Consider the following 23,148-nt stretch of genomic DNA (forward strand, 5'->3'; position numbering starts at 1 on the left):
GAAAGAGTGCTCTGCAAGAACCCAACACCAGCAGATAACTACGTAGACACACAACTTAGAGCACAGACAGGACTCTGGGAAAGCCCACCCCATCTATCACTGGTACCACCCCCCGGACAGAACTCTACTTCCGATTGGTTACCTTCCTGTCTGTCTTGCCTTTCCCTAGCACATAGCCCAATCGCGTCAGGCTCCGCGTGGCGCCCGGCCCCTGGGTCTTCCGGTACAGCGCTTGCGTCACGGCGGGCGGAAGTGGCGCCGCTCGTTTGAAATCTGCCGAGTGGGCTCGCGCCGGACCCGAGCCGCTAGGGGTGCCATGTCCACCCCTCCGCTGGCGCCCACGGGCATGGCGTCCGGGCCCTTCGGCGGCCCGCAGGCTCAGCAGGCCGCGCGCGAGGTCAACACGGCCACGCTGTGCCGCATCGGGCAGGAGACCGTGCAGGATATCGTGTACCGCACCATGGAGATCTTCCAGCTGCTCAGGAACATGCAGGTGGGCGTCTGGGGTGACAGAGCTGGAGAAGGGGGGCCTCCGCGGGCGACATCGGGGTGGCCGGGTCGCCTCTACACCCCAGGTCCTCAACGTGTATGTGCCCTTGCCCTGAGAGACCGCAGGTGTGGACGTCGCACCTCCTCCTCACCTCAGACCTGGAAGACCTCAGGCTGGTCATCCTGCTTTACACCCTTGGTTCCCAATCTGTGTCCGTCTCTTGCCCTGGAAAACCCTCAGGCAGGGACACACCCCCTTACACCCAAAGTCCCCAGCATGCATCTATCCCTGGCTCAGGGATATGTCAGGTGGGCATATTATACCCCGTTATCCCCAATGTCCCCAGCATGAGTCTGCCACCTGTCCTGAGCGATTCCAAACATGGTCACCCCTATTTTCCCCAGAACTGTACTCCAGCATGCATCTCTCCCCCACCCCAGGCGACTCCTGCACTGACTATGCTCATTACCCACAGAAGTGTCACAAGCATATATCTGTCCCCCAACCCTAGGGAGTCATCAGGTGTCATCCCCTTACCACCAGCCCCAAAGTATCCCCAGTAGGTAGGTGCCTATCCCAAAAAATCTTAGGCTCAGTAGGTGGTATTGAAGTCACCTTTTCTAGATTGGACCGAATTTTATAAACATCGTGTTTTTCAAAGTTCAAATGGGTCACACCATACTTGCCTTTTAAAATTACTTTAAAATTTTTAGAGCAGAATTTCTCCTGAAGGAGATATCCAGAAGCTGAAGAATTCAGGCATAGTTTACCCCCTTTCTAGACCTACAGTAAGCTGTGCTAATGTAATGTTTTGACGTGGTGAGGAATATACTTGTGACCTTATCAAAATTGCAGTAGTGAAAACAGCTGTTATCCAAGTTTCCTTGCACCCCTGTGACATGTTTGCCTCCATCCCCACGGTGCCTCTGTTAGTCTTTTCCAGGTGTATGTGATAAGAATCATATATTGCGTGTGCTCTGTAGGTCTAGGTTCTTTCAGCATATATGTATGTTATTCTTTCCCTTACTATTCTGTTGAGTGAATACGTGGCAGTCTTTGTGTTTGTTTATCTGTGGGGAAATGTGTGGAGTTTTTCCACTTTGGAGCTCTTATAAATAGTATTGCCCTTATAAATAATGACAAAAAAAATTTAATGGTTTTTTGTATGGGAATGTGTTTCAGTTGATTTCAGAGTGGAATTACTGAATTGCGCGCACGCGCGCGCGTATGTGTGTGTGTGTGTGTGTGTGTGTGTGTGTGTGTGACTTTTTTTAAAATGTGTCTGATCTGTTTGAATCTCCATCAGAAAGCAGTCTCTGAGGGTACCTGTTTCCTTCTTCTTTATCATCATTTGTTACTGTTGGATCTCTTTACTTTTCCAGATACTTAAGTCTACCTCTCACTTCCTTTTCTTCAAAACATCCTTTGATGAACAGAGGGTTTATAATTTTGAGGGCATCCTACTTGTTGATTTGTTCATCCACAGTTCTTGATGTTGGATTCAAACTTAAAATTTAAAAAGCAGTGGATGTTTCCTGTGGAAGTTTTGCTCTTTGAATCTTTCCTTGTATTTATAACCTGGCTAGATTCTGAAGGGATGATTGTGGATATCAGTTTGGGTCTAAGTTCATCTTTTGGCTCCAGATTGTTATGGTACACTTTGTTGATCGTCCTTAGGGCCTGCTTATGCTAACACTACAAGATGCAGAAAGCATCTCTGTTCTACTCATGAGGAGTCTGTGGGTCAGAGAGGTAAACTGACTGCCCCAAAGCTACTCAGCATAGTATAATTGATCCCACATCTTGAGACTGTTAACAACTTTTACTTCTATGGGTACCCTAAAGAGTATTTTATGGCTTTTGCTTGCTTTAAGAAAACATAGTTGAAATTTTCGTCTTTGATTTTTATAAAGAGATTCTGTTTTGTGGGAATCTCTTAGTATTCTCTCAGTAACTCAGTGTGAAATATTATACAAAGATAGTATCATGGTAAGTGTACTCAAAAGAGAAGTTTGAAATTCGTTGGCAGTTTCAAGTGAGTAGGTTCATAATGAAATGACTGGAGTGTGAATTGTATGATGTCTCCAAATTCAGTGGGCACTGTATTCCTTATATTTAGCCTCTGGATTAGAGTGTGTAGAAGCAGGTATGATCACAGACACCAAACCCCTGCCAATTACTCTTCTTGGCCAGGTATATAATTATAAGAATATTTTCAAGAGTTTTTTTTTTTATTTCTATTTTATAGTTTAGGGATCTGAGAATCAAAGAGAGAATAAGTGGACCTCCCACTATCACAGATGACTTTAATAACCTGTTGCTGCATCGTTTAAGTTGTTGTTAAGCCATCTCTATTAGTAACAGATAGGATTCAACTCCATCCCCTGCAAGAAAGAGACTTTCTGAAAGCCCTGGCCAATAACTGAGCTCCAGGTAGATCTGTTTTTCTAAGGGCTGCAAGTTGCCTGTCTGCCTTTCAGTTTGTGCCCAAACTCATCTCCAACTCTTTGGGGGACATTGCAATGGCCATAAAAAGCAACAACAGAGAGGCCTCTGAGTTCCAAAAAGTCAGAAGCAATGATGCAAACAGATGTTCTTAACTGTGAAAAATATGAGTGTTCATCTAACCACAGGCTGCTTATCCAGTTTCCATTACCCATGGTTCATGGGGATATTCAAGTGGCTATTTTAAGAAGAATGCAGCTTGCTCTTAGCTTTTGTTTGTATGGAGCTTTCATTACAGCACACTGTTATCATTGCTCTGCTTTACTTTTATTAATCTTGTACTTTGTCTGTCACAGTCTGTATACACAGGAGCAAACCCTATGAACAGGGACATCATGCCACAGTTTCTGGCATCCTCTGGGCCAGGGAGGATCTTACCCGGCTCCCAGCAGGAGGGACTACGCCATGCTGTTTAAAATACCTAGATTTCAAATCATCTGCATTAGTCCATGAAAATGCATAATTACACACTGGTACAGTTACTCCGAAGCATTTCTTTGAGAAAAATGATTCTTTGTGTATTCGCTCAAGATTACGGAAACTGTAGACTTTTCTTAGAAGAAAGAAATTAGCAAACATTTTGAAAGAAAAGTATTCAAGTTGTTAAGAAGTATGTCCTCAAACCTCAAATATCCCTGTATACCAGATTAAGATTCCCTGTGGAAAATGGCATTGCTTTGACTCTCTTGATTATTCTTTTAATCTTTTATTTCATATTTTGACTACATAATATATTCATAATTTAGAAATAACAACAAACTGCAGTGAATATTTTCCTTTCTATTCCCTGTCTGCTAGGACCTAATCCCTCTCCGTAAGCAGTGGCTGTTTATGATTCTAGCCACTGTTTGTAGTTCTCTTCCAAATTCCTTTTGCATATTTAATCAAATCTGGGTGTATTTTGTCTTATCCCTCATTTTTGCACAGATAACAGTATGTTGTGCTCACTACTTTGTACTTTGTCTTTTTCATTTGATAGACTTTGGAATTTATTCATATGTGTATAGGAAGTATACCTTTTCTCCTTCCTTCCGTCCTTCCTTCCCTTTCTTTCTTTCTTTCTTTCTTTCTTTCTTTCTTTCTTTCTTTCTTTCTTTCTTTCTTTCTGCCTTCTTTCTTTCTTTAATACCTTTGTAGTGTTCCACTGCAAGGAAGTACTGTAGTCAGAGTGCTTTAAAGTTCTCACTCTTATACTGGAACAAATGATAATGGCCCACACAAAGGTGCAACTGTACTTGGTGAGGAGCTTTTAGAAGCAGCTAACTTCAACTGAGCAGGCTCACAGGGGCCCACAGAGTCTGAAGCAACAAGCATGGGCCTATGCTAAGTCCTCTGCATACGTGTTGTGATTGTTAAGATTGGGGTGTTTGTAAGTCTCCTAACAATGGGAGTGGGGTTGTCTCTGATTCTTTTCCTGCTCTTGGGCCCCCTTTTCTCCTATTGGTCTGATATGATGGTTTGTGCCTAGTCTTATTGTAACCTGTCAGACTGTGTCAATGTGTTGTATGAGAGAAGCATAAAGAATAAATGAACGAAAGTGCACCTCGCCCCTCTGCTGGTCCAGTTACAGCTTCTTACAGATTTATGTGCCTCGGCTGTGGCTGCTTTCCCCATAGCTGCTGCCTTTGATGCTCTGATGCCTTATTCTCAAATACTCTCCGACTTTCTCTGATGTGTTTATATTTCCATTTCAGAATAAGTATTCTTTGTTTACTTTTCCACATACAACTTAGATCTAGAAAAACCAGAAAAACCTGTTAGTGATGTTATTGGTTCTTCAGCCTAGAAGACCTTACACCATCATAGTGACCAAGAACATGGAATGTCCTTTTCTCATTTTGTATTTTAAAGTTTTATTTTTAATCTTTTCTAAATTTATTCCTGTTTTTATTGTTGTCGTATAGGTCCTTGCTTTTCCATTTTCTTTTTAGAGATGAAAACAAAGCTATTAAAACTTTCTCTCTTAATTTTATACTTACCTCCTTATGGGATTCTTTTATCACTAGTGGCTTTTTATGGTGTCATTTGTAAACAGTGATCATTATATTACTTCGTTTTTAGGGTTTCAGCCTTGTCTTCTATGGTCACTCTGGCCAGCTCCTTTGCAGCAGAAACAGTGGTCTTAGCATATGTCTTTTTCTGTTCCCGACCTTAGAGAACTCCTCCAATATCTGCCCATCAATCATGATGCTGGCTTTATAACATAAATATGTTTTTCATATATGGAGAATTTTACTATAAGAATAGATGATGAATTTAGTTGAATGCCTTTTTAGTATCTGGGAGTGTGATATATTTATGAGGTTTCATCCATATTCATGAGGAGATGGTTATTGATGAGCTTTCCAGCTGAGTAGCTGCACCACAGCATGCAGCTAGGGATGGTTGGTGCTATTACCATAAGTTCTGTAGAGTGCGGAGGCCTCATCACTCATGTTCGCTGCCACTCTTGCGTCCAGAGCAATGCTTGACACACGCAAGGTGAGTGGTAAGCTGATGTTGTATAAAAACCAATATCCAAACTTACTACGTGGGCAGATTTCAGGTGCATAATTTGTTGCATTTCTACAGATTGCTTTTCTTCCTAATAAGACTCATCAATCTTTTTGTACCAGACGTAGACTTCTCATGAACACATAAGCATAGACCTAGGGGTGAAATGCTCATTAGAATTAGTCAGACTGTACACCAAACTTCTTGTGCTAAAATATGACACAAAGAGGAGTTCCAGTTTTTCTAAGTAGAGCATATGGGCAAAGTGGCAAGCCCAGCAAGGTGTCCTGATCCAGGTGCCTGGCGAACGTAATCGCCGTACTCCTTCTTATTCAGACAGGAAAGCAGGGTCCTGTAAGTGCTCCTTGGTATTGTCAGTGCCTGTCACATCTGTATGGAAGCATGAACCCTTCCAGCACCATCTTATCTTAAAATGCTGTGAACAAAAGAGCACTTCACCAGGGCATTTTAAAGTACATCTATGCGGAGGATACCTAAACCTAGAAATAATTCACAAATTTCAGCTCTGTCTTCTGAGCTGAGAAACTGTACAGTTTACAAAAGGGACCGTGGGAATGAGAAAGAAATCATTCAAGCCCATTCAAATTCCATTCGTATATGACTTTGTAATTGTTTCAATGAATACTACTGGCTTTTTTGGGAAAATTATGTCATTAATTAATTAGAGTCAGTAGTTATGCCTCTGGCAGTTGTACCTGGGGCCTTGTGTATGTGGGACAAATGGTTTAACCAGAGCTGTGTCACCTGCCTGCTTTCACTTCTTGTTTTGAAACATGACCTCATAAATTTCCCCAAGCCGGCCTTGAGTTCATTCTATGTAGCAGGCTGGCCTTGAATGTGTGATCCTCCTGAGAGAGGTTACAGACATGTGCTACCAGGCCTGGCTGATTTTTGAATTAAGAAAGTTTGATGACCCAGAATAGATATGGTCATAGTAGTTATTTGTAATGATTTATTAATAACATTCTGGTATGTGTTGATTTGTACCCCTATCTTCTGTTAATGATTTTTTTCAGTGAACTTTGGTGGTTTATGTTTTAGTTTGTACTATGTTCATCTTACTCTCTTTATTGTCACAGTTAAGATATTTTGAAAATGCTGTTGGAAATATGAGAGCATATTGTTTTATTTATGTAAAACAAAACCCTATGCTTTTAGATACATGTATGTAACATATATACATATATGTATAATATATGTATTTGTATCTAATATATGTAGTTCCTGGGCAAGTTTAGCAGCTTTCTGCTTTTATGGATAGTAGTACTAAGATTGTATACTTGCCAGGCGGTGGTGGCACACGCCTTTAATCCCAGCACTTGGAGGCAGAGGCAGGCGGATTTCTGAGTTTGAGGCCAGCCTGGTCTACAAAGTGAGTTCTAGGACAGCCAGGGCTATACAGAGAAACCCTGTCTCAAAGGGGGAAAAAATATTGTATACTTATTGACATTGATGGACTGAGCCATTTCAGCTATGAGCAGTCAGTCATTTCACAAAACCTTTTCTAAGACTCTTTTATTGCAGTGAAACATTGAGCTAAGTTGCTAATAAATTGATGTGGGTTGTTGTTAAAACTTCAATATTTTTGTTGTTTTCTTTTACCATCAAGCTGCCAAATGGTGTCACTTACCATACTGGAACTTACCAGGACCGGTTAACGAAGCTGCAGGACCACCTTCGGCAACTTTCTATTCTCTTCAGGAAGCTACGACTGGTCTATGACAAGTGTAATGAGAACTGCGGAGGAATGGACCCCATTCCTGTTGAGGTGAGCTTCTATGGTAGGAGCATGCATGGCGGTGGTGCAGTATGGGCAGCACCTCTCCTATAGCAGTATCACTCAGCTTTAATATTATGGTTTTACTTCGGGGAAGAGATAGAGATGTATATTTTTTCATTAATAATACTTGTAGCATTTGTTTTCCAGGCTTAAAGTGATATGTTTGTTTGCTTATGAATTTTTTGTGGTTTTAATGACAGTGATTTCCTTTATTATTTCTAGAATAATAAAAGAATACTTAATTGTTATTGGCAACTTTTTAACCATTGCTGAGACAAGTTATATTCTCAGAACTTCATCAGCTAAAAGTCAGAACTGTTGATCAAAGACAAAACAGGGAGTAAAAAGCTGAAGCCAGCAGCTGGAGATCAGCCTTTGAAGAAATATGTTATTAGTGAGAGGAAAGCAGTGACTGGGAGGGGAGATGGAATAAGGGCTGAGACATGTCTTCTGCAAGAGACCAGAACACATAAAAATGATAAAGGAGGAAAACTCTGGAGAGGTTGGAGGGCCACATGGGAAGCAGAGGAGTCGTTGCGAGGCTGGAGGCTGTCTTCAGAGAACTCTGCAGGAGGAGAGGACCGACAACAGGTGCTTGTCCATCTGGGTCAGTTATATGTGTGACATGAATACAAAGCCATTCGCTGTGTGGACATATAGTGACTGTTTCTTCATGACAGTGTATGACACTAGAAAAATTCCTAATGTTGGCCATATTTACCCAGGCTTTCCTCCAGGAAGCATCATAGGCCATACATAATTAAGTATATTTCTATTAGAGGTGTCATTGCTCTGTAAAATCTTCATTGTGTATATATTTTTTACTTCTAAAAGAAATTAAGGCAAATAAAAAGTTGTGTAGCCCCCAGAGTTGTGAGTGATGCTCAGCATCACACATGTCCTTGGAAGTCCTTCCTTCTAGTGTAAAGGGAAGCCTGAGTCTATCCGAACAGGAGCTATGTCTTCCTTGACACCAGTCTTTCCATTTCCAGCCAGCATCTAGCAACTGCATATGTGCAAACCCGATGAATAGAGTATTACCGAATATGTGACAGCCAGTAGACTTTTGAGGGGAGGATGAGTTTCATTATTATTGTTGTTTTCAACATAGTAAATTTTATTGAGAAACTGAGGTCTTTTGGTAGTTAATCTTTTTAACTTATTTTAATTGTTGAAGGTAAAATACAATTCCATCATCTTCCCCTTTTCTTCCCCCATTTCTTCCTATGTGTCCCATCCCACCCCTGGCCTTGCTTCCTCTCAAATCCATGACCTCTGGCCTCTTTCTTTCATTGTTCATATTTATGCTTAAGTCTGGCCCATAGAATACAGTGAAATGATATGCTTTTAAAGCTGTGTTTTCAGGCCTTTGCCTGAAAAGAATCTGTTTTTAAAGCATTAAAAACATGTAAAAAAGCAATGGATTCTGAGCAGATGCAGTCTCTGTGGTAGTTTGATTCAGATATTTGCCTTTTACTTTATACTTCTCCCTGTCACTTCCAGCAACTTATTCCATATGTGGATGAAGACGGCTCAAAGAATGATGACCGGGCTGGTCCACCTCGTTTTGCTAGCGAAGAGAGACGAGAAATTGTGGAAGTAAATAAGGTGAGTTATTAGGTGTCGTGGGAAATATTAAAAAAGGAACTCCAAGTTCTGGCAACTGTCTGCTCCTGTGGCCTGGCGGGCAGTGGCTGACCTGTTCTTATCTCCTGAAGACTCTCTGGCCCAGAGCTCCCGAACATCTCCACCCAGTTCTCTAGGTTCCCACTGAAGGTCGATACCACAGCAATTCCCTGCTTCAAATCCCCCACAGCCTTTGTGGTGCACCTCAGGCAAACCCACGCCTTGCCTGCCTCTAGACCTTTCTTTCTTGAACCCAATCCTGATGGAGCGGCCATTAAACCAGGAGACACTCATAGCTACATCTTGTCCTCATGCTATCCCTGTCTGAAAAAGACCCACTCTCTCCTGCTTCCTCTTTCCCTCTGTCCAACCTGGCAGTCCCCCCTACTTGCCCAGAGATTGACTCCTTTATTCATTAGGGGATTGGTTCACAAGAAGTCACCTGAGCATGTGACTCACTCTTAGTTGGCAGCCCCTCCCTGGAGAGCAGAATTAGCATCAAAATACAAACCACCCACCAGGCCCATCCACACAATTAGGGTGTGTATTATATATTTTGGAGTTCTTGATAAAAATTAATAGGGGAATCTAGCATAACTGTAAAACACAGTTTGAATTTTGGAATTGTGTGGTGATATTTTTGTGTCAGAGTCACCCTATTCCAAGCAAGGCAGGAAGTGCAGGGTTAGCAGGACTGTGGGAAGTGGGGAAAGGCCATGGATTATACTCAGCAAAGCTCTCACAGAGCCCACAGGCACTCATTCACAGCCATTCACCTCCCTGAGCTGAACTCTGCCCCTCTGCAGGACACCAACTTCCAGCAGGAAGTGGGACTACCTCAGCCTGTGGCTAAATTACAGCATTATCCTACCTCCACCCCAAAAGCATCTCACTGAAAAACATTTATTAAACTTCAGATAGTTCTCATGAAACAGAACAGTCGAGAGAGCTGGGAGTTCATTCTGTGATGGAGATGTGCGCTCGCCCACCAAAGGCTACCTAATAAACTAGCACCCTTCATTCTACTTAATAGAATGTACCAGCTTGTTAACAGTCTACCATAGCAAATGCGAGCCTTCTGAGCTGTACAAAGGTAATTCAGTTCATGTACATAATACAGGCTGTCGCTTACCTTGGGAAGCGTTTCTTCCCAAGTGGCTAAAAGGCGTTTGAGATACCAGTACACTATGCTGACTCAGCGCTTCAAACAGAGCACAGCTTCTCTCTATCTTTTTAGTTTTCATAAGTAGCCATAGTTTTTATATAAGTATAAAAATATTCCTGTTTAAAATGTCACATAATAAAATCTACCCGTGTGTTTACTACAATTGTAGAAGTTATAACCATTCAAAAAGACAACAAGCAAGTTCTCAAAAATAGGAGTTATTTACAAGCCTTTTAACATGTTCAGAAAAACTTACCTGATAAACAATAGCGTGTATAAAAAGTTCTGTAAAAGACAGGGTTAGTTCCAGACTGAAGCCATGCGAGTAACACTACAAGCCATTGTAATGCTGTGCTAAGCTCTGCTCACAGATGCAACAAGACCTGAGTGGGTAGAGATTGTAATAGGGACTGGGCTTGTCAAAGTACATAAAGTAATTTTTTTTTTTAGAAGATCAACAAACCTGATTTTATTATAACACCATATCTTTGTCATTAGTTCTGCACAAAATTATATAGAAAGAAATATACAAAATGGTCAAGTATTCAATTCAAGGTTTCTATTTCAAAAACTACATTTAACATACTTCAGAAAGAGCACAAATTAGTCATTTCAAATAAATTCCCAACTACTTTTGGTTTCTCTGTATATGTCTGTCTATCTGTCTGTCTGTCTGTCTGTCTGTCTATCTATCTATCTATCTATCTATCTATCTATCTATCTATCTATCTATCTATCAAATTCAGTAGGCACTAAAATCCATGCACTGCATTGTGGGGCTTGTTCCTACCGTTGTAGAAACAGGTCCGTCACTCCAAAGTGTGAGTTTGGCTGTTACCCATTCATGCTCAAGTGCAGTAGATAACTTTACAAAATATGATAGACTAAAAACCAGAGATTAATTTAGGTCTCAAAATCTTATTATCTACCAACAATACATTTACAGTTAGTTGTGCAAGAACAAGATTTCATTTCCATAATCAAATAACAAAATAAAACATCTTATGTGTAGGATAACTTACATCTTTGGGCTGCTGGAAAATACTTAATTATGAACATTTTAAAAATAAAAGACAGCAGAAGCCCTGATATTACCTCTGTTTCCTTATTTCTTATACTGCCTTTTAAAGGAGAGCAGGAAATGTGGCCAGCAGCTGGTCCTGGCTCCTTTGCCCCAACAGCTGTATCTACTTTAGCACAAAGAAAAGCAAGGATGCTAAATATGTATATCCTTTATCAAACAGTGATGTTTCACAAAGAATTTAATTACAGTTCAGAGTATCAGAACACACACTTAGACACACACACACTAAACAGTATTTCAAGGCAAGAAAGCCTTTTCCATCTTTGGAAAAACAGTATCAATCATATCATTACTTTAAAAATGTATTTTTAAGTAGGACAAAAGGTTTAGAAATATGGTGAAAAGATTCTTTGTGAAGCCTCACTTTACATGTTTTCATTCACATTTCACAACCTTTAATATCTAATAATCATACAGAAATTTAGCCAAAATTAATATAACAACAATACTTTTAACAATTTCTTCATACTCATTGATAAGTAATTACTGTGCTGGTCCTCAAAGAAACATTTCACTTATCGTCTTCTAATTAAAACACAGAAATCTGATGGGTATGTTAATTTCCAACTTCTCAAGTGGCAAAATATTAGGATCTTTAAATAGATTGTATTTCTGCATTTTCTATTGAAAGCTATAAGGCATTCTTAAGTATTTTAGGAGATTTGTCATCTCCAGAAAAATACCACATTTGTGCATGCCTCTGAAAAGTTGCTCTACAATTGGAATTCCAATTTGCACCTTGGACAACTCGGAACTTCCATTCCACTTCACCTGTTTGTCTCCAAACTGTATCTCTATTAGCAGGCTTCAGTGTAGAGTTGGAACCGATGTCATCCAAGGCCATGTCCACACTGGGGACAGAACACACAACTCTGAACAAGGGGACACATTTAACAACAGGTCTTTCAACCAGAAGCAACTTAAGTACATTAATGACCAGCACAAGTCTGTTTCCAGAGTGGACAAGGCCCAAATTAAGATTCCCCTCCCATCTTTCAAAAAGAAAAAAGAAACAAAAAAAGTTAAAGATAATGTAGAAAGCTCTTGGGAGAGCAATAAATATTATAAAATACCAATCTTAATTATTTCATAATTTTATGCAGAATAATCCAAATCCTAATAAGACTTAACTTGAAAGGATGCAAAAAATAGGCTTTTTATACAATAGTAGGCAAAAACTGTATAAAACCAAAATGAAATTTTTCTTCTGAAAACATACAACAAAAATATATTTCAAAAACTGATAAATAAAATTAATAATGCAGGATTGCTCGCTTCAAAAATTAAAATTAATATGAAACATTTTATAAAAGCATAAATAAGCATGTAATTCTGGCCCAGGAATAAACAGGTTGGTAAAATAATATCCAGAAAAACAGCTTTTCTGATGAATAGAAGAATCTAATCTGAGAGGAAAGAAATTTTGTGGAAAATTAATCTTTAGAAATAGAAAATTGGAGGAAGTAAATAACTTTTACACTACTGTATATGAAAATAAATTTCAGCATTAAGAATTATGTTCAAAAAATTGGAAAAAAAATTAAGGAAAAATGTACTCAGAAATCTAGGAGAAAAAAAACAGGAAATAGATTTATACATTGTACCTTAGTTGTCTAAATGTATTTTTGAGAATTTTATATAGTGTATTTTTATCATTTTCTTTTCCTTTGCCCCCAAATCTTCCCATACCTCCTCTCCAACCCTCTCTACTTCATATTCTTTCTCCTTAAAAACAAAAGGAAAAGTCCACTGAAAATGTGGAATGTGATTTGCATTGCTAACTCATCATTCATATGGGGCCTGCCGTGTAGTGTGATTGATACACTCAGTGTCAACCCATTGGAGAAAATTATTTCCCCTCTCCTAGAAGCTGTCATTTGCAAATAGATTCTTGGCCAGGGCTGGGACTTTATGCCCACTTCCCATCCTTTGCGCTGGGCTTTGTCTTGCAAGAGCATTTATAGGTCTTGTCCATGCTGTCATAGTCTCTCTAAGTTCATGTGTGCCTCCACCCTAGAGTGTCTGGGAAAAGCTGTTTTCTTACAGTACACTAACACTGGCTCTTAGAATGTGTCTGCCACTTTCTCACTTAGATCTCTGAGATGAGAAAAGTGTGATAAAGACGTTCATTTTAGGACAAAGGAATCCAGTCTCTCACTGTACACACTGTCCAGCTGGGAGGCTCTGTATTAATTACCATCCACTATAAGAGGGAGCTTCTCAGATGAGGGTTGAGGATGCACTGTTTGTGCCCATAGCAATATATATCACTGAGAGTTTTATCATTGCTCATTAAACAGAATAATAATAGTAGGTTTTTTCCTGGGCCCATGACCTGTCTAGTCTCAGATTCCAGGCCTCATTAATAATCTTTTGGAGGGGAAACTGGGAAAGGAGAAATTCGCATGTAAATAAAGAAAATATCTAAAATAAAAAAAAAAATAAATAAAAGCAAAAACAAAAAACAAAAACAAAAAAAAAAAAAAGTTCTAGGGAGAGCATTTGCAAATCCCTGCCGTGCAAGTATTTCTAAATATTAGCAAAACATCAGGTGGCAGGGAAATGCAAAAAAAAAAAAATAATAATCTTGAGTATGGGCTCTGTCTCACAGAACAGCCTACATTCACTCAGAAGCTGCTGGTTCCTCCCTACCACTCATGCCAGTGTTGCAGCAGTGAGCATTCTCATAGGCAGTAGCTCAGAGAACCTCACAACTTCTTATGATAAGAAGTTATCATAAGAAGGTAAACGATGATTAAAAGACCATTTCCAACAAAAGGAGAAGTAATTAGTCACCATTTTGACAAAAAACTCATAGCACAAAATTGGCTGGAATGTGGAAGGGCCTGAGAAATGGAATTTAGGTCTTGAAACTGTGTTCACGTGTCAAGAATTGTCTGGCTAGAGATGTATGTAGGTGAGAGGTAGGGCACTTGCCTCTCACAAAAAAAAAAAAAAAGGAAGGAAGGAAGGAAGGACAAGCAGGGGCCAGCAAGCTCTTATCTTATTTCTGGTCACTTTTCTCTGTGTGGGGTTATAACCATTTTATTGCTGTGAAAAAGAAGAAAAGATAGTCATGCATACTTTTACCACAATATTTTCCAACAATAAGTTGGGTTTTTTTTGTTGTTGTTGCTTTGTTTTTTGTTTGTTTCAAGACAGGGTTTCTCTGTGTAGCCCTGGCCGTCCTGGAACTCACTCTGTAGACCAGGCTGGCCTTGAACTCTGAAATCTGCCTGCCTCTGCCTCCCAAGTGCTGGGATTAAAGGTGTGCGCCACCACTGCCTGGCTCAGCAATAAGTTTTTTACAATTCTGCAAATAGGTAGATATACAGACTTCCAAAAGTTTGTCCATTTTGCAGTAAAAGCTAATGTTTCCATGTTTGTTTTCTGGTTTATATTAAGTGACTTATCTCAGATTCTCTGTACTATAGTTACAGTATTTGAATTGCAGGTTCTTACAAAGAGGAAACAATTTGGATATTTTAAATTCCCTACTTAAGATCAAACTGTATTGTGTGGAAGTTAGTTTCTAAAAAGGAATGTTGGGATGGGAAGGGAGTGTGTATCTTAACAGGCTGGAGACAGCACGCATCTAATGACCTCCAACTTCCCTGTATTTCTTGGGAGTTCTTTGTCCTGATTTTTGTTTTTCCTTTTGTGTGCATATATAGCCAGAGATCGTGGGTATCTTACTCCATCACTGGCCACTTTATTTTTTGGTTATTTGGCTTGTTGGTTAGGTTAGTTGGTTGATTGGTTGGTTGGTTGGTTGATTGGTTGGTTGGTTGGTTGTTTGGTTGGTTGGTTGATTTTTCCAGACAGTGTTTCTTCATTGTAGCCCTGGCTGTCCTGGAACTCTCTTTGTAGACCAGTTTGTATCTGAACTCAGAGGTCTGCCTGCCTCTGCTTCCCAAATACTGGGATTAATGGTTTGTGCTACCATATATGGCCTCCATCTTATTCTTTTGAGGTGGGGCTATGTGAACCTGCAGGTTGGCATTTTGGGTAGACCAGTTGGTTAGCAAGCCCATGGTACACACACCTCCATAGTAGGTTTAGAGATGTCCATGGACACTTCTGACGTTTATGTGGGTGCTTGGGATCCAAGTTCAGATCCTCACGCTCACATACAAGCACCTTACCTACTATGTGACATCCCCAGCCCCTGAGAATGTGCTGACCAGAGGCAAAACTAAAAGGGGACTAAGGCTTGATTCACTTAAATTTCAAACCAGAAAGAAGAGAATAAACTTCATCGCTAAAAAGCTAGTTGATTGGAAGGATGTCCAGGTCAGAGGACAATTTGGGGATATGGGTTCTCTCCACCATGTGGACCAGGAATCAAATTCAGGTCCTTGGACCATAACGTTATCACACAAGGCCCTGGCAAGCACTTACCTGAACTGTAGCAGCTTGTAACACCAGAACATGCAAAGTATTTCTTACCTATTATGATAGCATGAAACATGAAGATGAGTACTTTAAATAATAGCCATGTCTGGTTTTAATGAAGAAAGGCAACATTAAAGAATGACAATAGTGAAACAGAAAAACAGGCTTTGAAATGATTGCCAAGAATTTTTAGTTTTCTGTTTCTGTGAGTTTTTTAAAGTTTTCTCTTGAATGTATTTTTAACTTTTCCTTTTAATATTTAAATATCTGTACACCTACTGTATGCCAAGTGCTGCTGACTGCCGAATGAAGTCCTGCCATGTAGTAATTCAGTGTTTGGTCTGCCCTCCTGTGCATGGCAGATATGTGAGTGGGAAAGGAAGACTCTAAAGGAAGCAGCAGGACTTTCTGTGCCCCTGGAATGGTTAGGGGAATATTTAAAGAAAGAGGAATATTGTGCTGAAGTTGAATATATTGACATTTAAATTAAATAATGCTTCATAGATCTGTATAATCAGTAACATCTTCTTAAAACTGGATCCAGAATGTCACTATACCGCATGGTCTTAATTCTAAATAAACAAAATAGTACTCTTAAACTTCGGGTTTATTCTGCTTGCTCATTTTCAGATGTTGTGTTACATAGCAGAGACTGCACAGCAGCAGGGTGACTTTGGTGAGTCCGGTTGCTATGGCATCTGTTACCAGTCTCATCATCCCTCTAGGAAACCTTGAGCTGTGGAAACTTGGTCTTCAGCATTTGATGGAAACCATCAGAAAGGGAAATGGCCTAGTTTATATGGCCTTGTAATAGCTAGATTTTATTTTATTTTTATTTTATTACTTATTTAATACTATTTTACTTTAGTATTTCACTGTTTGCATCTTGTTTTTGAGATCCTTAAGCCCTGTTTCTAAAGGAAAGGAGGAATTCTTATTTGAGACTATCTGTTTTGGAACATCAGAATTTTCACTTTGCTTAAAAGTGCTCTGTTGATGGGCAATGAGATTGAAAGAGGTACTGGGTATTATCAAAGGATTGACATGTAACTGAGTCCAAGCATTTGGAAGTTAAAGCATGTTTCATCAAGTGTCAAGCCTTTATATGAATATTAAATTACATGGTATGACTTAGCATAAACATACTTTGTAAGAATCCACACTGCTCACATGCTCACCTGTTAATGGAACAAATTATGCACAGCTGATGGATTTTGAAAATAGCAGCTGTCAGCCTCTGTTAAAATCAATCAGTGGCAAGGCTATATATATTAAATCTTATATCATGTCGTGAAAATGTATTTACAGTTTAACCACTAATAAGCATAACTGTCAGTTTCACTGGTGACAGTCTCGTGGCATGTTTTGACTCCAGATATTTTACTTGTGTGCTACTTTTTTAATTAAAACTTGGTCATTTTTTTAGTAAAACTATCCAAATACTTTGTGTTACATTTAATAAAAAAAGAAAGTATTGCCCAGATTCTAGTGTTAGTTGGGAAATGCCCTCCATTCTTTGGTAAACTTTATTTTTAGGAGTTAGCATATCAAAATTCATGTACAAATGAGTATTATTGAAAGCAGTCTTAGTGGGAGGTTTCATGTTTACCCAGTGATGGTGCTATGGAGGGAGCCCTCTACAGATGCTTTTTGGATACTGGTTATAATCAATTCTGTTTTTAACTACCCAAGAACATGACTTTATTTCTTCCAGTTGCTCCTTAGTTTTTTACTGACGATGTGAAGTCTGGGCTTGATCATCAGATAAGTCTTGGTTCTCCACCGTTTCAGAAACTCAGGTCCATGCTGCTGCCCCCTTAGAGCATCACACGTGCAGGCGGCCCTGCATTTTGTTTTCATTGTATGTTTTTCCCTTCAAGACTTAATGGTCTTCATTACCCATCAACCCAATCAAGTTGTTTTACTCTTTGCTCATCACCAGCTTTTGGAGATCCCTGGCAAATATTTTTGTTTGCTGACCTTTTTGTCAGAGGCTGGGTCTGCCTTTTGAGTGGACTTATCCTCTACTCGCCACCTTAGTAGATATAGTCTGGCTCATACTTGATGCTGAGCTTCTGAACTTCTCAAAGTGATCACATTTAAGGTAATGCAATAACTTAATAGATCAAATTATCATCATCATCACCATCATCATCATTTTGAGGAAGGGTCCCATAATGTAACGCTGGTATTGAACTCCGGTGTGTAACTAAAGCTGACCTCAGACTTGCAGCAGAGCCGGGCGGTGGTGGCGCACGCCTTTAATCCCAGCACTTGGGAGGCAGAGGCAGGTGGATTTCTGAGTTCGAGGCCAGCCTTGGTCTACAGAGTGAGTTCCAGGACAGCCAGAGCTACACAGAGAAACCCTGTCTCGAAGAAAAAAAAAAATTAGCCGGGCGGTGGTGGTGCACGCCTTTAATCCCAGCACTTGGGAGGCAGAGGCAGGCGGATTTCTGAGTTCGAGGCCAGCCCTGGTCTACAGAGTGAGTTCCAGGACAGCCAGGGCTATACAGAGAAACCCTGTCTCGAAAAACCAAAAAAAAAAAAAGACTTGCAGCAGCATCCTGCTTTAGCATCTTTGATGTTGGGAATGCGGGTGTGAGCTACTATGACCCTTTTTCAAAATTAGATATATTTTTAAATATCAAATATCAACTCATATTCCTGTTCACCTTTTATTCTTTCTCAGTATATTCTTTCTTACATAGCTCCTCAAAAGTTGGAAAAGGAAACCATGGTAGCCAAAGTATTTCACAGCTAGAAGTGATGGTTCAGTGATGTATCATAGACTGGAGTGTCTCTAAAGAACAGCCACCTTGGGAGCATTGTGAAGCCAAACTCAGTACTTTTCAGGCACAAGTTTGTGAGGCTGACTATCACTTTCTGTGTGGCTGGCAGGACCTTAAGTCTCTAGCCCATTCATATGTGAGGAAACTGAGGGAACAGCTTAATGTGAGATCAGATTACAGATTCCAGAGCCAAAAACTTCAATGAGATTGCAGGCTTCCCAGCCTAATGCATGCCTGGTGTCCATCCAGGTGATGTGTCCCTGTCGTGGTCTCCGTGGTAGAAATACATCCTCCTCTGTCACAGAATGTGGTTGATTTTATTAGATAGTATGTATGTCACTTTCCTGACTGACTACTGCATGGTCAACAGTGAGATGGGTCATCCGAAAACCTGGTCCAAGACACTCAATATATCAATCCTCCTTCCTAAAAATCCTTTGTAGTCCTCAGAGAGTCAAGATTCTATGCTGTGCAGTCAGATGTTTCATTGAGTCTTATGCTATCCTATTTTCAAACATTGATTTAATCAGCATTACTAGTATCATTAAAGTGTCTGTAATTGCTTCTGTTTCTTAGTCAAAGTGTTTATTGTCTCCTTTAGTAACCTTCTTCCTGTTTGTGACTTCTGAATCTAGATACAAGTGATAAAAGTAGTTCCCTTCATCTCCGCTTGCTTTTTAATGAAGTAACAAGTCTGTAGACTTCTTCCTAGTGTACATGTAATAGTTTACCTGAAATTAAATAGAGGCAATTAGAGTACTTTAAAAATAATCTAATTAAAATATTGTATCTTTCAATTTCTCATCTCCCAAGTGTTAGTGAATAATTATTATAATAATTGGCAAGGATGCTAACCAGAATCTCCATTTGTATCACATGTTACCTAAGCCCATATTTATTACATAGAACTTGAAGAAAGGATTTTTATGATACCTGTGAACTGTACACTAGTGGTGCCCAGTAAGAGAGAGGCAGGGGCCTGTGGGAAGTGTGCATGAATCTTACCGTAGGGAGCCTTCCTTGTCACTAGGCCACTTTCCTCTCCTCCCCAGAGTTAGGAGTAGGCTGTGTCTCATCTTAGGACAACTGCCACTGCATTTCTGGAAGACTAATTTTGCATTGGCCACTGCATTTTATCATGCTTTATGTTTTTTATATTGGCAGCTTACATTCTGTGCCTATCATGAGCATATATCAAATGCTTATTTTGGTGTCAAGCAACTGTAAAATTTTAGGCAAATGAAAATAAGGTGAAACAATTTGGCCAGTGTCCTCCATTTATAATTGGTAAAGAGCTGAGCCTCTGATCACCCAAGGTCTAGATGGACAGTGTAGAGTTAACCATTATGTTCCACTGCCCTTATAGCATCTAAATACTAGGTTTATCACAACTAGGTTTGTCACTGTCAGGCTGCGTGTCTGCCTTGCTACTGGGGTGCAAGCAAGCCACACAGGGGAGGCAGAACACAGTCTGATAGGGGTCCCAGGCCTTGTTCTTTCAACCGAGAAACAGTGAGATCTTGGGTGAATGCAGTGGTTCTCAATCTCCTGTGTACCCAGACCGAGGTCCCTCTGGGGCCTCCGGAGTTGAGAAAGGAGACCATAGGTCTGCCCTTCCCGGTAGGTAGGAAGGTGGTGGCAGAGCCCACGGTGGGGCAGAATCTGGTCTGGTTCTGAGTTAGTGCTGAGAGGACTGAGGGACTGAAAGAGAGAAGGCCTTCTCTGGGACGTGTAGGTGCAACTCCTCAGGATGAAGGCCTCCCTCTGGAGCGATGCAGCGATCCTTGATGAAGAAGAGAGTCCTTGCTTGTCCATACTGTTTTATTTTATGGCAGATGTGAATGCATACATCTTACTCAGGGTGAACCAGGAATTAAATACATTTTTGGGGAAGGCATGCCCAGGAAGGGAAGCTCATTGGCTGTACACTCGGGGCTGATCTAGATACCTCAGCATGGAGACCTCCAGGTTTTTATTGTATGTGACTGGTTGTCACGGGTGTCATAGTTACATGTTCCAGGACAGGTAGAACTTAGCAGAGAGCTCGTTCCATGCCTACCATTCTCAATTCTGAGATTCTTTGGGGTTTTGTACCTGCTTCAACCTTACCAGTTTCTCTTCCTGGTGGCACGGTCCCCTTACCCCACATGTCACATATTTTATGAAGGAATGGGAGCGGGTAGCAGAGGCCTCTGTGGATTTGAGTTAGAAATCGGAGTATCTGTAAGAGACTGTGAGATCAGAACAGGTTAGAAACTGGGATGCTTTGAATGGGAATGGTTCCCCACAGCTCATGAATGTCAGTACTTGGACCCTAGTTGGTAAAACTGTATGGGCAGTTGGCCTTGTAGGAAGAGCAGTGACACTAAGGATGGGCCTTGAGGTCTCCAGTGTCTCTCTGTCTCTTTCCTCCCTCCCTCTCTCTTCCCCCTTTCTCTCTACCTACTAGTGGCTGTTTCAAGAAGTGAGCTGTCAGCTATAATTATATGTGTGCCTCCCTGTTGACCCTCCCCAAACCTCCCACCCCCCGCCCTCTGGAGCTGTTAGCCCCATCTAAACACCTTGGTCATGGTATCTTGTCACAGCAATAGAGAAGTAACTCAGACAGAGACCTTTGTTTTACAGAATATTTGGGTCAGCTTCTGAATGGATCATTAGCTCCTAACTTGCCACACTTTAGTCTTCTCACGTCATGGTCTGTATATTTCACATCACGTTGCTGGTAAACCCTTTTGTTTTCACAGAGACTCAAACAGAAGAATCAGCAGCTGAAGCAGATCATGGACCAGTTACGGAGTCTCATCTGGGACATAAATGCCATGTTGGCAATGAGGAACTGATCTGATACTTAAATCTCCTGCTCAACTCATGTGATACGGTTGGGCTTTTTCCCCTCTTGAGTATTCCTCCCTTTGGAAAACATTATTTATATCTTTATTCTAACAGCTAGCACTAAAGCTTCTGTTCCCTCTTTAAAGTATTTACTAGCCTTTTTTTTTAATACTGTGGGTTTTATGAAAGATTATTATAATACCTTTGATAGGGTGTGAATTTTGGTTAATCTTCAGAAATTGCATAAATTTAAAAAAATACAAATAAAAAGTTAAACATAACCAGCTTGCTTGTTTCAGTTACCCTTTCAAAGGCAAGTAAAGTATAAATATTTTAGCATATTAAAAATACCAAAGTTTTTCTCTGAAAGAAATTATTAAAATAAAAAATATACCAGCTCATTTTTTAAATTCAATTTTACCTTCAAACCAGTTAAAATAAGAAAACAGTTTGTTATTCTAAAATTACTTTTATCACGATCTTAAAGCATTTTTCTGAATTGAAATGAGAGAGACGATTTGAAGGTACAAATGGGTTGCAGATACATGCTTAGCTGCACCTTGCCTTGGGCCCAGTAGCACGGACCTTGTGTCAGAGACATCCCGATCCCAAGTTTGTTTAGAAACAGTGAATTTTTAAGAATTCTAATCAAGACTATTTAGGACAGTTGTTCTCAACCTTCCTAATGCTGTGACCTCTTAATACAGTTCCGCATATTGTGGCGACCCCCAACTATAAAATTATTTTCATTGCTACTTCATAACTGTAATTTTGCTACTGTTATGATTTATAATGCAGATATCTAATATGCAAATAGTCTTAAGACTCTTAAGTGACCCCTCTGAAAGGGTTGTTCAACCCCCAAAGGGGGCTCAACACATAGGGTAACAACAGTTGCTTTAAGACAAGTACTTTTTCCGTTTACAGGTCTGTCTGTGTTATCCTTTCAAGCCTGAGTCACAAGCCCTGGCCTGACTTGACTGAAAATCCTGCTATTTGGCTCTTGCTTGGGGATTAAGTTTCTCCAAAAGGTTACATAAGAAGCTGACCAGCTTCCTGTGGGAAAAGGAACAGGGGTGGTCCAGATCAGAGTTCAGAGTATGCTGACCTTTCATTGTCTCCACTTTGGCACCTTCTGAATGTTCTAGCCTGTGCAGATATTATCTGATCAAAACCATACATTTCATGTGAGCTATGCAGATTGCCAGCAGTAACAGGTGACAGAGGCCAAGAAGGCTTAAGTTTACTTTTGCTGATGCAGTTCTGAGCAAGCCCACTGTTGGTCAGAACCATATGGAAAGCTCAGTATAGCTGCAACAGGGCAAAAGCAACGGTGTGAACCTGTGACACAGAGAAGAAAGTAGTACAGAGGTGGCATAGGGCGGTACTCCACAGGACCTGTGGATACTACAGTTTGTTAACACATGCAGGATTTCTGTAGATTTTCATATGTAGCATAGACTATGAATTTATCATCGTGACTGTAGTATACTGTTATGCAATTGTTGATAATGAGGCATACATGCATTGAGAGTAGTATTTACCAGAGCTCCACTTGACTTCAGCTAAACACATACCTCTCTTGAACAAAACACTTGGCAGTGTGAAACCATATGTATATAAACAGGGTATACACACACTTTCCTCTAAACAATTCATGTAGCAATATGTTAGCAACATAGGACCCCTACTTGCATCAAGCTGCACACTACCCTCTGAATAATGGAGTAAGTTTCTCATCCCTTTAGTAACCATCTTACTTAAACTCTTCAGTTGTACCAAGAAGGTAGAGCTAGGCAGATCTGGCTTAGAATAAAAAGGCCTAAACAGTCAATACTCAGGGCCCTTGAGTGTCTTCACTCACCGTGTATTCTGGTGAATTCTGTTACTTACCTTTGAATAAACTTTCCTTGCTCCTTTCCAGTCTGTGTCAGACTTTTATTTCATTCTTGCGTAAGATGCCAAGAA

The 23,148-nt window shown here is 40.2% G+C and overlaps 1 protein-coding gene across 1 annotated transcript; it reads left to right on the forward strand.

Annotated features, from left to right (window-relative positions):
* Positions 1–226: 226 nt before the first annotated feature.
* Med30 (mediator complex subunit 30) lies at positions 227–23,101 on the forward strand. Its single transcript, XM_031358923.1, has 4 exons — positions 227–493; positions 7,119–7,277; positions 8,793–8,897; positions 21,093–23,101. The coding sequence occupies exons 1-4, from the start codon at positions 317–319 to the stop codon at positions 21,186–21,188; spliced, it is 537 nt and encodes a 178-aa protein (XP_031214783.1). The 5' UTR covers positions 227–316; the 3' UTR covers positions 21,189–23,101.
* The last annotated feature ends 47 nt before the right edge of the window (positions 23,102–23,148 follow it).

This window comes from Mastomys coucha, unplaced genomic scaffold (genome assembly GCF_008632895.1).
Source record: "Mastomys coucha isolate ucsf_1 unplaced genomic scaffold, UCSF_Mcou_1 pScaffold7, whole genome shotgun sequence".
Lineage (NCBI taxonomy): Eukaryota > Metazoa > Chordata > Mammalia > Rodentia > Muridae > Mastomys > Mastomys coucha.